Source organism: Melopsittacus undulatus, chromosome 4 (genome assembly GCF_012275295.1).
Source record: "Melopsittacus undulatus isolate bMelUnd1 chromosome 4, bMelUnd1.mat.Z, whole genome shotgun sequence".
NCBI lineage: Eukaryota > Metazoa > Chordata > Aves > Psittaciformes > Psittaculidae > Melopsittacus > Melopsittacus undulatus.
In genome coordinates, this window is record NC_047530.1 from 95,776,269 (window position 1) to 95,793,863 (window position 17,595).

General features: G+C 38.2%; 1 protein-coding gene across 6 annotated transcripts in view; it reads left to right on the forward strand.

The window, feature by feature from the left end:
• The window catches only part of LOC101867685 (DNA nucleotidylexotransferase), a 196,407-nt gene that overhangs the window by 77,218 nt on the left and 101,594 nt on the right, over nucleotides 1–17,595 (forward strand). For 2 of the 6 annotated variants that reach the window (XM_031044639.2, XM_031044640.2), the window contains 3 exons: nucleotides 2,362–2,520; nucleotides 8,533–8,612; nucleotides 12,227–12,401. In XM_031044639.2, coding sequence (XP_030900499.2) covers nucleotides 2,467–2,520; nucleotides 8,533–8,612; nucleotides 12,227–12,401 — 309 coding nt within the window. In that variant the 5' untranslated portion in view covers nucleotides 2,362–2,466. Of the gene's footprint in view, nucleotides 1–2,361; nucleotides 2,521–7,503; nucleotides 7,582–8,409; nucleotides 8,613–12,226; nucleotides 12,402–17,595 lie in introns of those variants that run through there. The other 4 variants (XM_031044638.2, XM_031044643.2, XM_031044642.2 and 1 more) reach the window with 3 other exon arrangements.

A 17,595-nucleotide genomic window follows, 5' to 3' on the forward strand; every position in this document is an offset into this window, starting at 1 on the left:
GTGGGATTATATTGTCTGTTTAAATAGTATAAAAATGTGTCAAAGCTTGTGATCGAATTTCCTAATAAGCAGGTGTGCATCATAAAATAATGGCATGAGTTTTACATATGTGATTTAAGGAGACAGAAAGGTGTCTCTGAGGGCTGTCTTCTCAAAAATATCTAGGGACAGTGTGGTTTTCTTATAAACAATGATCAACATATGTTCACAACTAAGTATGCAATGCTACACTGGGACAGGGCTTGTGGGGGCTATTGCAACTTTGAATTGACTTAGTAATATTGAGCTTTCTGCAAGATAAAACAAATGAAGCAAACTTTGAGAGAGCCTGAAAAAGCAATTGCCAGTGGCTTTGAGAAGTAAATTTTCATGCAGTTGAAAGAAATTAGCTTTCATTAAAGTGAAAGGTAGAGCCATCAAATCCACACTTCAAAATAAAAAATGTTTAAGTATTTTGTGATATTCTAGGCAGCTGCCAAATTACAGGTGAAGTCTGTAAGACACAGAAAGAATGCTTTTGTGGAAACTGTGTCAAGAGTGGCTTTGGATTAAAAAAATCCATCTGGATAAAGCAAACTCTTTCTTGTTATGAATTAATTGCCCAGCTAGGCTACTTCTGCTGTAATTAGTTCTGCATTAGTGGAACTCAGAACCTCAATAAATCAAAAAGGTGATAATTCTGCTCCATCCCACTCTGTTTTTTAGCTTCCTTCATCTCAGATTTCTAGAATAAAAAAGTCTTCTAATTGATTTTTCCTTCGCCTGCAAAATTCACAACATGTCACTCAGATGAACATCTGTTTTGTTTTCGCTCTTGAGACAGCACAAAGATATGTGTAATCCTCATCAGCAATTCTTTCAGCTTCTCTGAGACTGGCTCTGACTTTTTTATACAGCTTATTTCAGTGGAGTTTGCAGAAAAAACCCTGTCAGTTCTCACAATACTGGTAGCCATTACCTGTTGCTTTTGCTCAGTAGTCAGCAAGTGAAATAAACTTTCTTATCTTGGTGTGATTCGCTTAAACTTTTGAGAGGACAAGGGGACATACTGCATAATATTATTCATAAGTTTTTCTTCCCTCTGCAACAACATTATCTCTTATTTACTTCTCTCCTATATTACCTGGTATGATTCTCTCCTTACCTTGATAATGTGGGAACTGCAAGCCAAAGAAACTTTCCTGTACTGCTGAAAATTGAGTATATAATTGAAAGCTTTATGTGAAACATGGCAATAGCCTCTTCCCATTTTTCATTATTTCAGCTTACGTATACCTATCTTCATTAAATGCATCATGCTTTACCCTCTTTGTGGAAGTGTAGAAGGCATAAATCTTACAAGTACTTCTGTTTGCATATTCTGTAATCTAAATAGGTCTAGAACTGCATTTGCAGTGTTACTGCAAGAGGCATCAATTCTACCATTAATAACTCTTCTAACAACTAATTGAAAGAACATACATGAACAACTTAGCTGTTATATTGTGATATAAAGGGTTCCTAATGAGAGAATGAAGGTGGCAGGACAAAAGTTTTTATATAATAGTGTATTAATTTCTACTATTGCCTTTTTATGTAAGAAGTTTCTGAAATGTCCATGGGAAGATAATTTGGTCATCACTGAGAGAAAGAATCTTTTCAGCTGCCTAAATATAGTCCATGAAACACAATTTGTGTAGTGTCTCATCTCTGAAAGGTTATTTGGTATTTGTTAATTAACAGAAATGTCCTTAATGCTGGCAATGAGATGAATGTGAGTCTAAATAAATGGTACTCAATATCCAGGGACATTTACCTTTGTAAATTGTATTTGAAAGAGATGCATAACTGTCAAAGTACCTGCCTGACAATGTATATTGATGATATTATGCAGATATGTCTCCACTTGTTGCGTTCGAGGTTCATGAGGCTCTCATGAGACCGCAGCATAAAGAAAACCATTGATGCACCAGCACAAAAGAAATCAAAGAATAGTCCTGTAACAATTGCAACAAGGAGCAGCAGCTACAATTAATAGAGTAAACAAAGAGAGAAATTGGAAGCTTTGTTACTGAACAGAGAGACTGAAGGAAGAGTGAAAATAGTTTCCAGGGAATATAGGCCCATTGATGTGGGTAGGAAGTAGCTCCTGCCAGCATTTGTCACAATTACATTTCCCCATGCTGTAAAGGGAAACCTTGTTGCTCTATTTAATTATTCAGCACTGTGATATCTCTCTTCCCTAGTTTACTCAGAGGGGGCTTAGAACAGACCCTTTCTGTAATAGCTGTGTATGCAGTCAATTAAAGAAGCTGTCAGCTCTTGGTATGATTTCTACATGGGCAGTGTTTCAGATATGTTGCTAAATACCTTCTTTTTCAGCTTTACACCTTCGATTTGGTGGGAAAAAGAAGAAAATGTAAGCAGTTATTCTGACCACATACCTCAGAAAGATTGTACATTTGATGACTGCAACTACAGGATTTCATGTCCTCTCTAAGCCTACTTTATCTTATGTGCCAAACACCAGGATACAGCCAAGTAAGGATGTTCAAAGCATACTGTCAATTCATCAGTTTTTCAGAATTCTTGGTCATCTGGGTATTTTATAGAGGTTATCATCTTTGATGTGAATAACTCAAACATGTATACTTTGAAGATGCCTCATGAAAATGTTCTCATAGAATATAAACACCAAAGGGGATGATTTTTGAAAGCATCAATACTCACAGAATGTACTGTTCATCATTTCCTTGTCTTTAACAATAGTGCCTTTATCCAAAACACTTGAATAAAGTGTAACAACATAATGTTGTTTCTTTATTTTGTAGGCTAGCCAGATCATTTTACCATGCTCATTTTGTCAGAACTTATATGCTAGTATATATAATAAATATATCTAATATACAGAGACTAAAGAAACAGATTCATGCAACATCTTTGTTGCTGACATGGACAGTGAGATTGAGTGTGCCCTCAGCAAGTTTGCTGATGCCACTAAGCTGTGTGGTTCGGTTTATACGCTGGAGGGAAGGAATGCCATCCAGAGGGACCTTGACACCCTTGTGAGGTGGGCTGATGCCAGCCTTATGAAGTTTATGCCAAGTGCAAGGTCCTACACCTGGGTCTGAGCAATCCCAGGCACAGGTTAGGTGAAGAAGAGATTGAGAGCAGCCCTGCGGAGAAGGACTTGGGGGCTATGTTGCTATTCAGCGAGACCTGGACAGGCTGGAGAGTTGGGTGGGGAAAAACTTGATGAAATTCAACAAGGGCAAGTGTAGAGTCTTGCATATGGGGAAGAACAACCCCATGTACCAGTACAGGTTGGGGGTTGACCTGCTGGAAAGTAGTGAAGGGGAAAGGGACCTAGGGGTCCTGGTGGATAGGAGGATGACCATGAGCCAGAAATGTGCCCTTGTGGACAAGAAGGCAAATGGCATCCTAGGGTGCATTAGAAAGGGTGTGGTTAGTAGGGCAAGAGAGGTTCTCCTCCCCCTCTACTCTGCCTTGGTGAGGCCGCATCTGGAATATTGCATCCAGTTCTAGGCTCCCCAGTTCAAGAAGGACAGGGAATTGCTTGAAAGAGTCCAGCGCAGAGCCACAAAGATGATTAAAGGCGTGGAACATCTCCCTTATGAGGAGAGGCTGAGGGAGCTGGGTCTCTTTAATTTGGAGGAGACTGAGGGGTGACCTCATCAGTGTTTACAAATATGTAAAGGATGGGTGTCAGGATGATGGAGCTAGTTTTTTTTCAGTGATATCCAGTGGTAGGACAAGGGATAATGGGTGTAAACTGGAGCATTGGAAGTTCCATGTTAACATCAGGAAGAACTTCTTTACTGTAAGAGTGACAGAGCACTGGAACAGGTTGCCTGGGGGGTTGTGGAGTCTCCTACTTTGGAAATATTCAAGGCCCGCTTGGACAAGATCCTATGTGATGTACTCTAGGTTACCCTGCTCTTGCAGGGGGGTTGGACTAGGTGATCTTTCAAGGTCCCTTTCAACCCTTGGGATTCTGTGATTCTGTGTTGGTCAAGGAGAAAATGAACATGAGCTGGCTTCAGTATGCACTCGCAGCCCAGAAAGTCAACTGTATCCTGGGCTGCATCAAAAGGAGCATGACCAGCAGGTCAAAGGAGGTGATCCTGCCCCTCTACTCTGCTCCCATGAGACCTCACTTGGAGTATTGTGTGCAGTTCTGGAGCCCTCAATATAAAAAGGACATGGAACTGCTGGAACAAGTCCAGAGGAGGGCCACGAGGATGATCAGGGGACTGGAGCACCTCCTGTATGAAGACAGGCTGAGAAAGTTGGGGCTGTTCATCCTGGAAAAGAGAAGGCTGTGTTGGAAACCTCATAGCAGCCTTCCAGTATCTGAAGGGGGCCTACAAGGATGCTGGGGAGGGACTCTTCGTGAGGGACTGTAGTGACAGGACAAGGGGTAAAGGGTTAGAATTTAAACAGGGGAAGTTTAGATTGGATATAAGGAAGAAATTCTTTACTGTGAGGGTGCTGAGGTACTGGAATGGGTTGCCCAGGGAAGTTTTGAATGCTCCATCCCTGGCTGTGTTCAAGGCCAGCTTGGATGAAGCCTTGGGTGGCATAGTTTAGTGTGAGGTGTTCCTGCCCATGGCAAGGGGGTTGGAACTAGATGATCTTGAGGTCCTTTCCAACCCTAACTATTCTGTGAGTCTATGATTCTATGATCAAACAAGGTTTGCCAGTGCAGGTAGCGGTGTCCAGAAATTCTAGGTACTGATCCATTTTGTTCAACAGGATTGTAACATATTAAGCTTGTTGATTACCTTCCAAGCAATAATGAAAACATCTCATATAATGTGGAATTAAGGACAGAAACTTGAGGCCTTCATGAGTCCATATGTCACAGTTCCCTGTGACAAGTGAAGCAGAAGGTTGAAGTAAAACAAGTAAATAAATAGATGAAAATAAAGCCTGTATTTGTGTGTAAGAGATTAAACTTCACAAATAAAAAAAAAACAAACTTATATATTTTTTATTTTGGTATATGTAAATCCTTCAAGCTTGTAAGTGGTACAAATACAGAAAAGTTCTATGTAATAACTTAATTTAAAAATATAATTGGATTCCACAAAACTTTTACTAAAACCAGGAAAAACAACTGTCATTATTTGTAGGCTGTGACAGATTAGTAGAACAAGTATCAATAACAAGTGGAATGCATAGCAACCAAGAAGACTAGAATTTAAACAAAAGCCAAGTTATGGTAATAGCTGGACAAAAATTTAAAATTTCCATTAAATCATTTCTTGGAAAAGGCTGAATTACCAAAGACTTTGAAAAGAAAAAGCTAAGAAAAATTAATCCTTTTGAAACATGCATGTAATGCTGTTATGCCTGTGTGAAATCAGAAAAGGTATCCAAACAATAATTCCTCTAGTTTTTACTGATGCTACTTAAGAGATGCTATCTCTGAAGGTTAGCATATTGAGCTGTGTATTAAAAGCACCTTTCACCACTCTAGACAGGGAAGCTATATAAAATGGCAAGTAACATTTTATAAAATATTTACAATGCAGTTCAGATGAGAGCAGGCCACTAAAATACTATCTAACAATAATCAAGAAGGTGCAGGGAAAGCATGCATGAAAACTGAAACTCAGAGGCACCTAATGGGGTTTTCCAGAAATTGTGTGTTCCTGCACTTTTCCTCCCAGCCAAAACCCTTTGAAGCCAGATCAGTACTCTGGGCTTCAGACTGAGGTCTGTATTAGACCCTGCTTGAGAACTGCTTGCGATGCTGTTGCTGGCACCGACAGCACAGGTGATGAAAGTTTACTGAAATGCTCATCAACATTTGTGTACATCTTGTTTTTAATCCATGCCCTTGAAAGTGCACAAAACCTATCTACAGCAGAAACATCAGTACATGGAAATTTGTTCTAGATTTCCCCTGGGGATGTGAACTACTCTGAACTCTGGGAGATGGAAAAAACTTTGGCAAGTTTCTATGGTTTTAGGGCACTAATCGTAGCTGATGTCATGACACAGATAGCAAGGTACTTTTCCTTTGTCATAAATAAGAGATGTGCACTGTATGTGCTCTCTCCCTAATGCATATTCTAGTCTTTATGTTACTATCAAATATTATAATGTAGTGTTAGAGTGTAGGTTATTCACTCATCAGGGATATGTAAATCCTGTTAATTTTAGAAAGTATGTTTAATAAAATTGCATCATTGGCAGAGACCTTTTTGTGATACTATACTGTGTTTTTTAGAGAAAATCCTTTGCATTAGGTTCAAAGACAAAAATAGTTTTGCAGAGGAGCTGGGTGCCTAGGCTGCTTAGGCATCTTGAAAATCCCACTAGGCCTCTATTTACAGCTTTTTGGCACCTAAATACCCTCAAAAATCTGGCTCGGGAGTTATTACAGTAACACAAAGGAATAATAATTTATGTTTTTCATGCCAGAAGGATTTTACTGGCACTGAGCATCTTGATGTTACACTGGGGGAAATTATATTTACATATTTTAGAGCCCTGAATTAATTATAACATAAAATAAGACTTTGTTTAACGTAAGTAAAGAATCTGTTCTCAAATACACTATTCCTTGTAAGGCTTGAGATTAAGTGTTTTACCAAGCCTAGGAAAGCTGTAAACAGGGAGATGGCCAGTGTTCAATTAATTGTGGTCGATTATTAGTATGAAAACCAGACATGGGGTGAACAAACTAGGTTGCTCAGCCTTAATGCCAGATCCATCACTATTATTTTTATTTTTTCTTCCTTGCTGCTATTCTTCTCCTTCAGCCTCTTAAGGTCTGGTTGTCCAGTTTCCTGTTCCTATGAAAATACCTCATCTAATTTTAAAATATCCTTGAAATGATACATTTTGACAATTTAATGTTATGAATCAGAAAGGGGAGCAGATATTTTGGCTTCTGGGTTATCCTTAAGCAAGGAAGGAAATGAATGGAGTCTAGTATATGTACTGAACTATGTATATATTTTCTTCATGGCCTCAGGAAGACCTCAGAGCTGAAAGCTCTATATTAATTTTTGATGGCTAGTTTCTATTCTCATAAAACTGTTTCTTTATATCTGTGTAGTACAGTTGAAGCAGCAAGAGTTATAGGGCCGGGAAAATGTCAGTAATACTTTTATAACCTAATTTTAAACTCATGGCCATAATTGCAAAAACCAGGTTTTGACTCATTTTTCCATGACTCAGGTTGTATATCCATCTGTGATAAAATGGCTGAAAATAAAGTTGATAGTTGATCTGTCTTAGGCAGGATTTTTTCCACCTTGCTTCCTCTCAAACATGAGCAATGAGAATTGCAAGATATAACATTTCTGACACATTTTGAAGAACAGGTAAAATCCAAATTCTCTGCTATGCTAAAAATAAAAATCCAACTTGACATGGAAATGGGGCTATTTACCACTGAAGTAGATTTGTGATTAAATAAATGCTTATGCTGTAAACATGTTTATTTGCACTCAGTTTGCAGTGATGAAAATAGAGAGTGACACCTCACAGGATCCAACACAATGTCTGCAACAAACTTTGACATAGTGCTCTGATGACCAATACCCCATTCTCTAGGAAAGGAAGGTACATAGTTTCCATAATCTCTTCTGTAGCTGTTTGGAGATCACTGTGTGCTTAAAAGCAGGAGGGTGCTTATCTTTTCCCTACTTTACCTGCCACAGGTACCAGTACATACTAGGTTAAATAGTAGAAAGCAGTGTTGGCAATGCACACCAAAGTTATATCTAAACACATCTGTAATGCTTTCTCTTTTTCTTTTGTTGCCTTACTATCAAAACAGCAAAGTGTTCCTTTTATTGTAAAGTCAATTCCAATAACCTATTTTTGTTTGCTCTCTTAAATATGTTTTTTAATCAAATTAATTACTTTGAAGTAGCAAGTGTACAGGTATAAATACAGGTACAAATACAACATATTTTTATACTGTTACTTATTTGTATTCTAAGGCATAGTTCTTCACTAACAATAAGAAGAATTAATTTTTTTTTTAATAAGTTAAAAATTATTGTGCCCTGCAATTTAGAAAAGTGAGATTTAGAAAAGATTTGAAAGCCGAAATTGATGGAACGGGGCCATTAAACCAGCTGAAGACCTGTCTGATATTTTCAGATAAGTTTGCCATGACCAACAGTATTTGGATAAAGTCTTTACAGGTAATGGCTATTTTGAAGAACAAAAGCATATTTACACCTGTCCGGAGTACTTCTGTACATGAATTCCCAGCTGGTAGAAAGCAAATGATGTTTCTGCTTGTGTAGCACCTGGTTTTGATTTCAGAGGGGAAACAGAAAAAAATTACTTCAATGGGTGGTGACATTAAATACAGCTGCTGTCTGCCCAAAAGCATGTTATCTCTCTTTTACCCAAGTGAAAACACTTCTACCTTGCATCATGGAAAAGATCAGAGCTTCAGCTGTATCCTCCCAGAGGAAGAGACGGAAAGGGATACATACCCCAAATCTTTCTTGCAGTTATGAAATAAAATTCCATGACTTTGTCATTTTTATTATGCAGAGGAAGATGGGCATGACCAGAAGGACATTTTTGATGGAGCTGGCAAGAAAAAAAGGCTTCAGAGTAGAAAGTGAGCTAAGGTAGGAAAATATTTATATGTGTAAAAAATAACATGTAGTAATGCTGCTTGAAACATTCTAATTTGATAAATGCAGTCATACAAGTGACTGTAGTTGAAGCTTTTGCCTGCGTATTGGTGGGTGTACTTTGTTTTTCTGACTATAAGGATGCTTCAGGATTTCAGTAGGTGTTCCTAAAGTGTGCCTTCTGGGCAGAGAGTAGGTGGAATGTAAACAGCAAAATTTCTTATTTTTTGTATCTAAAATCTGTGGGTTTAATTTGTTTTAAGTCTGTCAATTTTAATGTGCCTGCCTTTTCAGGGTGCAGCTTCTCACATGGAAAATAAAAAATGCAAGGTGCGAACTTGCAAATATTTTTCATGGGATATGTTTCTGTGTGTCTATATAGTCTCAATGGAATCAATGAGTCATGTCTTCAGCTGATTTAAATAGGCTGTTGTTTATTTTCCCCTTGAAGTCAGATGAAGATTAATCTGAATTTAAAGGCCAATTCATGAAATTAAAAAAAAGTTAAATATATAGGAAGAGAAAACATGTGTGTGTGGTGGGGCATTTCTCTAGAACGTCTTTGATATTCTAATATTTAATCTTCCTGTTAGTAATACTCTGATGTGAGTCTCAAAGTTACTGGTTTACACTTTAGTACAATCTGGAAGGGCACTGGAAAAAAAAAAAGTAAGAATAAAATACCACAGGTGTGGCATTTCAGGGCGAAAGTATACTCCAGCTGCAGATTCATCCTGTGGTGTTTCAATAACCCAACTCACTTTCAAGGAAGCCTTCTTCTATATAGTGCTCGTCATGAGTATTAGTTATATAGTTTTGCAGGTTTTGGAAAGATACATCATTATGTATGTTTGAAAAGCTGGAAGAAAACCTAGTATTGATTGTTTCTCTGTATCTGTATGCAGATAGTATACAACTGGGTCCTCCTTATAAAAGCTCATTTCCACAGATTTTTCAGTCCCATCAACTTTGAAGGCCTGAGGAAGAAGGGAGGATGAAATAATTCGTAAAGCAAGATTCAAATAGGTATTGAACAGAAGTAGGCAATTAGCGTCTGACACAAAACCAATTGAAGTCTCAGGGAAAAAAATTAACTGGGCTGCTCTGAAACCTACATTAACAATCCATTGAGGACCGAGTAGAGGCTTTATCTGAGCTGCTTTGACACACAGGTATTTATTGTTAGTATTTCAGCCTTTCTGTTAAGTTGCATGCAAGGCAGGAGTTCTGTTTAATTTCAGCTTAGATGCTACTGGATAAAACTATTTAACTGTTGATTTTTGTTTTTTGTTTTGTTTTTTTTTAAATACTAGAGGAAATGCTATATCTGTTATATTCTGTGCCAAGAAAAAAAGCACAGCTGTACAGGTACCAGAGGAAACTGGTGCACAGCAGCAACAAAAGTGCTGCTGTGAGCATAGCAATGGCAAAGTTCCCAGAGCTGCAGCTTGATATAAATATATTACATATGAATATTTTATATAAAGTGAAATAAACCACAGGAAACAGAAGTTCTATGTCCCTAACTGAATTTCATTTTTTTTTACTGAACTAAAGATGTGATGGTTTAGTGACAGTTGAATAGAGCAGGTTTAAATAATAATGTTATTAGTATTTCATGGAGATTCACCTAACCTACACTTTTAGCTTTTTTAGATTAAAATAATTTGTGTTTTTGTTTTGTTCTTCTGTGTGTGTTTTTGTGGGGTTTTTTTTTTGGTTTCTTTTGCAATGGGTTGTACTTTACAAGTTGTACAGTATGGAGGAAAAAAAAAGTGCTATAACATGATGTTTTTCATCTTTCTGAAATATAATATATTCAATACATTTCTTATGTTTCAAAAATATAGTAGATTTAATGCAACTGCAGAGGTTTAGGTTTAGATTGGATATAAGGAAGAAATTCTTTACTGTGAGGGTGCTGAGGCACTGGAATGGGCTGCCCAAAGAAGTGGTAAATGCTCCATCTCTGGCAGTGTTCAAGGCCAGCTTGGATGAATCCTTGGGTAGTATAATTTAGTGTGAGGTGTCCCTGCCCATGGCAGGGGGGTTGGAACTGGATGATCTTAAGGTCCTTTTCAACCTTAAGTATTCTATGATTCTATGATTATGTGATAACAGTTTCTTCTGGGATGACTCCAGTATTTGTCATTGTGATTTGGCAATTTAATTAAATCAGTGGTTATTATTAGGAATCAGGGTCACAAGGTTTTGTTGGTCTCCTGGAATGCAGTTTGCTTTGAAAGGTTGTGTAGTCTGCCTTTAACAGGTACACAGCTGTCTCTACCAGTGCTGCCCTTTCTGCTTGGACAGGTTAGTGGCTTAGTATCTTCGTGTGTTACAGAAGGGCTGCAAAAGCCATCTGCTGGGTCTGTTTACTGCATATGCACAAGGCTGTCACCAGATGGGCTACCAGGAGGTTATGGAAGCTCGCAAATGGAGGTGGCTGCCATCAGGATAACTTTTATTCCAGTTCTAGGCTTATTTTTATAAACCTAAATAAAATAATGGCACTGTCTGTGCTTTTCCCTGACGAAGTTTAGGAATCTATTTATTGATACCAGTTATTTTGGCATATATTTTCAAGATACTGAGGTCCTATAAGCTTCATGAATATGAAGAGTTTGCTCCGTTATTTATTATCTTTGTGGATGACAGCACTTCCCTTGGGTGTTTGTGGAGGGGGAACCCTAGGAATCACTCTGAATTTCTATCAAGTTATTAGTTTTCTAAATTCGCTGAGGAACACCAGCAGATCAGGTAGAAATTTACAGATCATCCTTAATATGCATGTAATCTTTTCTTAACACTTTGTCCCTGCCTTTTACCTTCCTGTGAAAGGTGAAGAACTGTATGTTTTTAATAATGAAGTATCATGGGATTCTTTCTGAAGTTATTCTAGGTCACCAACCCAAATTTATGTAATAACATTTGTGTTACTATATTTAAAGCAATGTACACCATATAATCTGATGCACAATAACTTGATCTGTAAATTTCACATACACTAACCTAGGATAGCAGTTTTGTAAGAGGCTGGCCTCTTAGTAGCAAGGAAGTGGTCTTTAGATGGAGTGCATAATTCATAAGATTTAAGTCATAAATATTTGACAATGCCATATGTAAAGACCATAATGTAAGTGCAGAAAAGTTAGATTTACAGAAAGATATTACTGGCTGTAAAGCTTAAAGAATTATTGTTAGCAGACTTTTTAATGCTGTAAAGCTTTCATTCATTGATCAGAAATATTCAGAAGGGTCTTTTGGGTATCATAAAGCAACCTTTTCATTATGGTACTGCTCCTACAAGCCAAATATTTTCAGTTGCAAAAAAAAATGTGTGATAGTATCTTAGTGACGGAGAATGATTCTGAAAAAAAAAATGCTGCACTTACAGGAGCTGTCAGACTAAAGTCTTTCCTCAAACTAGATTCAGTGACTGTAATAGATATATCGTGATATGAAACCGAAACTGCTTCCCACATCCTAATGCAGAGTATATACTACTGTTTTCAGGAAGTGCATGGTAAGTAAATATGGAAATAGCAGCTCTGCACATGTATTAAGGAAAAAAAAAAGAAAACTTCTTTTTGTGTACTTTTTGACAGTGACTCGGTCACTCATATTGTGGCCGAGAAGAACTCCTACCCAGAGGTGCTGGACTGGCTGAGAGGACAGGGTGTGGGCGATAGCTCCAGGTTTGAACTACTGGATATCTCCTGGTTTACAGCCTGCATGGAAGCGGGAAGACCAGTTGATTCAGAAATGAAGCATCGTCTCATGGTAAGAGAGGTCCTTCAGTGGGAAACATAGAATAATAGTTAGGGATGGAAAGGACATTAAGATCATCTAGTTCCAACCCCCTGCCATGGGCAGGGACACCTCACAATAAACTGTCTCACCCAAGACTCCACCCAACCTGGCCTTGAGCACTGCCAGAGATGGAGCATTTACCACTTCTTTGGGCAACCCATTCCAGTGCCTCAGCAACCTCACAGTAAATAACTTCTTCCTTATATCTAAAATGAACTTCCCCTCTTTAAATTTGAATCCATTAGCCCTTGTCCTGTCACCACAGTTACTGATGAAGAGTCTCCAGCATTCATATAGGCTCTGTTCAGATACCGGAAGGCTGCTATGAGGTCTCCATGCAGCCTTCTCTTCTCCAGGATGAACAGTCCCAACTTTCTCAGCCTGTCTTCACATGGGAGGTGCTCCAGTCCCCTGATCATCCTCGTGGCCTCCTCTGGACTTGTTCCAACAGTTCCATGTCTTTTTTATGTTGAGGACACCAGAACTGTACACAATACTCCAAGTGAGGTCTCATGGGAGCAGAGTAGAGGGGCAGGATCACCTCCTTTGACCTGCTGGTCATGCTCCTTTTGATGCATCCCAATATATGGTTGGCTTTTTGGGCTGTAAGCACATACTGAAGCCAGCTCATGTTCATTTTCTCATTGACCAACACCCCCAAGTCCTTCTCCACAGGGCTGCTCTGAATCTGTAATCTGCCCAGCCTGTAGCTGTGCCTGGGATTGCTCCGACCAAGGTGTAGGACCTTACACTTGCCATGGTTAAACTTCATGAGGTTGACATCAGCCCACCTCACAAGTGTGTCAAGGTCCCTCTGGATAGCATTCCTTCCCTCCAGTGTATCAATGGAACCACACAGCTTGGTGTCATCAGCAAACTTGCTGAGGGTGCACTCAATCCCACTGTCCATGTCACCGACAAAGATGTTGAACAAGACCAGTCCTAACACCAATCCCTGAGGGACACCACTTGTTACTGGTCTCCCGCTGGACATTGAGCCATTGACCACAACTCTTTGAGTGTGACCATCCAGCCAGTTCTTTATCCACTGAGTGGTCCACCTATTAAATTGATGACTCTCCAAGTTAGAGACAAGGGTGTCGTGCAGAACAGTGTTAAATGCTTTGCACAAGTCCAGGTAGATGATATCAACTGCTCTACCCCATCCATCAGATCCGTAGCCCCATCACAGAAGGCCACCAAATTGGTCAGGCAGGATTTCCCCTTAGTGAAGCCATGCTGGCTGTCACCAAGCACCTTGTTGTTTTTCATGTGCCCTAGCATGCCTTCCAGGAGAATCTGTTCCAAGATTTTGCCAGGCACAGAGGTGAGACTGATTGGTCTGTAATTCCCTGGGTCATCCATTTTCCCCTTCTTGAAAATGGGGGTTATATTTCCTTTTCCAGTCATAGGGTACATCACCTGACTGCCATGATATTTCATATATGATGGACAGTGGCTTAACAACTTCATTTGCCAACTCCTTCAATCACATTCAAAATACAGTGACAGTGCAAAATTCAAAATACAAATACAAAATTCAGAGTACAGTGACATTAAGAATGAATGACTGTGATTATTTATTTATTTATTTATTTTTTAACCTAAAAACATGTATACTTATGTTGTGACAGCATTTCTGACTTTAAAAACTTATTTTTTTTTCCTGAAATTTTTATGAGTAATTCACGTAAGTTTAATAAATGAAAAAGACTTTTCATATCTTCTATATCAGTGTTTTGTAATGCTAAGTTACTATACTGTCACATGTTCCAAAAAAAAAAGGTAGGTGACTATTTGGTAAATGATGTTTGACCTCGAAACAATGGATGTTGACATGTTTTCCTCTGATCTATATCTGATAAAAGAATGTGCTAATTTTTCAGACTGGAGCATAGTGTGAAATGGTGGTATTCAGTACCCCCAGTAGAGACTGTTAATGATGAGGGTGTGGTAGGGATGACTGGGTGTGTTGTGCCTTGTGCACAGCTCAATGATAGCATGTGTTGCTAGGCCATGAGATAACCCTGCAGTGCAGCAGGAGGAGCCTGTTCTCTTGTTCTGCATGCACTTGAGCCTCACAGTGATTGATTTAATGTGTGCTGGTGAGGAAATTAATTCATACATCAGGAGAATTAAAGGTCTGATCTAAAACTCTGTGAAGTAAAGTAAGGGATTCCTGCTGATTTCTAAAGGTTTCCATGCGAACCGTGACCCCACTGCAAAACGATAGCTGGGAAACTCAAACAGTGGGACCATGGCAGGATATGCAGCATATACTTTCCTGTGAGCCATAGGATGCCTTAATATTTAACAGCAATATTGCACTGTTTGCTGCTTCTTCATACTGATGCTTAGATTACTAAGGATGATTCATAACTACCACCCTTCCCCAAGAAAAATTGTAGCTCCTGATTTATCTTTTCAGTCAGCTTTCATTGCCAGAAACTATTTTTCAGGATTTTACATGTAAGAATTGCTGTTTAATGACACTTGGCTGGGGGAAGTAGTGAATACACCAGATGGAGCTGTCGCTCTCAGACTCGACATAATTCCGTGACAGAATATGTGTTTATATTCGCAGTCCTTCCAATGAAATATTTTTCTAGTATATTTATAATATTTTCAGTGAATCTGTTGGAGGGAGAATAGACCAAGGAAATCGATGCAAAACAAAAAAACTGAAAATATTGTAACTACTGCAATATGTAATTACACAGACAAAAAGGTCATAAAAATATGGCTACTCAGAATGCAAAGAAGTTCTCTAAACAAGAAATAAATCTAAAACGTGACCAAAATCCTGTGACTTTTGTGGATTTTCACATCATGATTAAAAGTAAACCAAATTATGCTTTATTTACATTATCAATTTCAGCAGTACATGAAGATCTGCAGGTTCAGATAGCTCAGAAAATATCTTTTAATAGATTTAGTTTTTTTTTTTTTCCAAAGCAAGAAATGCCTTTGTCTGACTCCAAAATGCCTCCCAACAATGCTGAAGCTTACTTTTAAGAAAAAAAGAAAAAAATAATCAATGAGAAGGCCACTGCTCTAGTTTTCTTTTATATATAAAAATCCTTCCTGAATACTGCTGGAGCAGAAACTTCTGAAAAAGGTAACAGCACTGTCGGGAGATCATTATTATGCTTTGAGACTGGCTTTGCAAGTAGGCATTTCTGTTTTTATTGAAACATAAAGATTTCATGCTAATAAATGTAGAGTGCAATAAGCAAGCCAGTGACAGCTGTACAATTAACTTTAAAGCTTATAGTTAAGACCAGTCTTAATTATGTAGTGGCTCTAAAGTAATAAACATTTTTGTAAAGCAAACAAGGAAGAAAGAGAGAGGATTTTAGAAGTTGAGCAAATTTAAAAAGCATTTTATTGTTGCGATGCCACCATGATTTTTTCCTTTTTTTTTATGCCTTGAGAAATGAGGAAGGATTGAATTAAAGGTTAATTTTCTTTTTAAGTACTAGACCGAACTCATACATAATGTAATTTAATTGGAGCTTCACTGAAGACAAATTTGGTCCATTATGTCAGACTTGTAAAATGTAAAATGAAAGTGAGTTAGCAAGCTTTGAACTCAAGCTACATTGTGAAGGCTTTGAGGTAAAAGGAATGGATTGCAGTTGGCTAATATTTTGGGTGAAGTCTGGTCTACATGTATATTAGTGATACAATTCCTATTAATAGCAGTAAGATTTCATATTTCAGATCTTACAGTAGCCTGTTTGGAAGGTCATTCTTCGTTCAGGACATTTGTACTAAAAAGAAATGTCCTTCTCCATGCAAAACAAGGGGAATAAAGTCAGAGCCACAGACCATTAGCTAACCTACTAATTGCAATTGTCACTAAACTACATCTTTCTGCAGTTTGGAGTGATCTGAGAGATGCTCTAATGGTAGTGATTTATAGAGTATAAAAGGTTGAGTGATCAGATCAAAGATGGTCTGAATTCTTATTGATTCATTCAGTAGCAGTTGACTTTTACAGTTAATAGCTATCATTTAATATAATAGGCTGTGAAAGTGTGGTAGCCAAACATCTGCTTTAAAGGGAAATTCAGACCTCTGGTAAAAGAATGCCTTTGTCCAGAGACACCTTTCCCACCACAAGCAGATGGGCATTTTGGACAATAGCAGGACATGGACATTAATATGTATGCAAAGGCATCCTCACATGCAAGAAAGTAGTGCTGTTCCCTGGGTAATAAAAAGAAAGAGGCAGAGGGGAAGCTTTCAGAGGGATAAAAAGAAAGCAAAAGTGGGTTGGTATGCACAGCAGCCTTATGAACTCTGTTGTGACTGCGTATCTTCTGCCTTTTCCTCAGTCAAAACCAAAAGTTGTTAGTTATTTTTTTAGAAAGGGAAATATTTTTATTTCCTTGAACAAGGGATTTTCCTTCATATTAGGAAAAGGAAGTAGTGCATCTTTTGATCCTTTGCCATATCATGTGACAGGCAACTGATATGTAATATCTTCCAGAGTGTCTTGTTCTGTTTCCTTGTGAGAGAGGCTCTAACTGATGGTAGAAATTCTTCATAATAACAGTAATTTCCCCAGAAAATAAAATAAACTTATAAACTGGCTGCCTCATCTTCATAAAATACTGGATATCTGCAGACTTTAGTATTTGATCAGTGCTGTCTGGGCTTCACTAAGCTGCTGGCTGTTGAATAATGTGGCCTGACACAGGCTCTAGTATCTGCACACTATTTACTGCTGCTCCATATTCTCTATTATGTCCCTATGTTATTTATTCATTTTTTTTATTAAAAGAATAGGTTGACAAAGAGTAAAGTAGTACCCTACAAGATCATAAAGGCAGCTAAGCCTTTATGCTGTACAAGCTAATGCTAGTGGTACAGGCTGATTTTCCTGCTTATGCCATGTCGAAAATGACACTGTGAAGGAGTGGCAGTGACATTCATTGTAACTGCAGCCTGGTTTTAGGGTACAAATTCTGACTAGCTCTAGAATTAAATAGTCTACACATTTGGGTACTTTTCAGTGGTTGCCTCTCTGCAGTGTACTGTAATTTCATTTTAATGTACTGGAGTTATCTACAAAAAAAAAAAAAAGGAATTGTAATGCTTACATTTTTTTCATATCCACAGTTGTTTCTTCCTAGTATTACAAATTATTTTGAGGTAG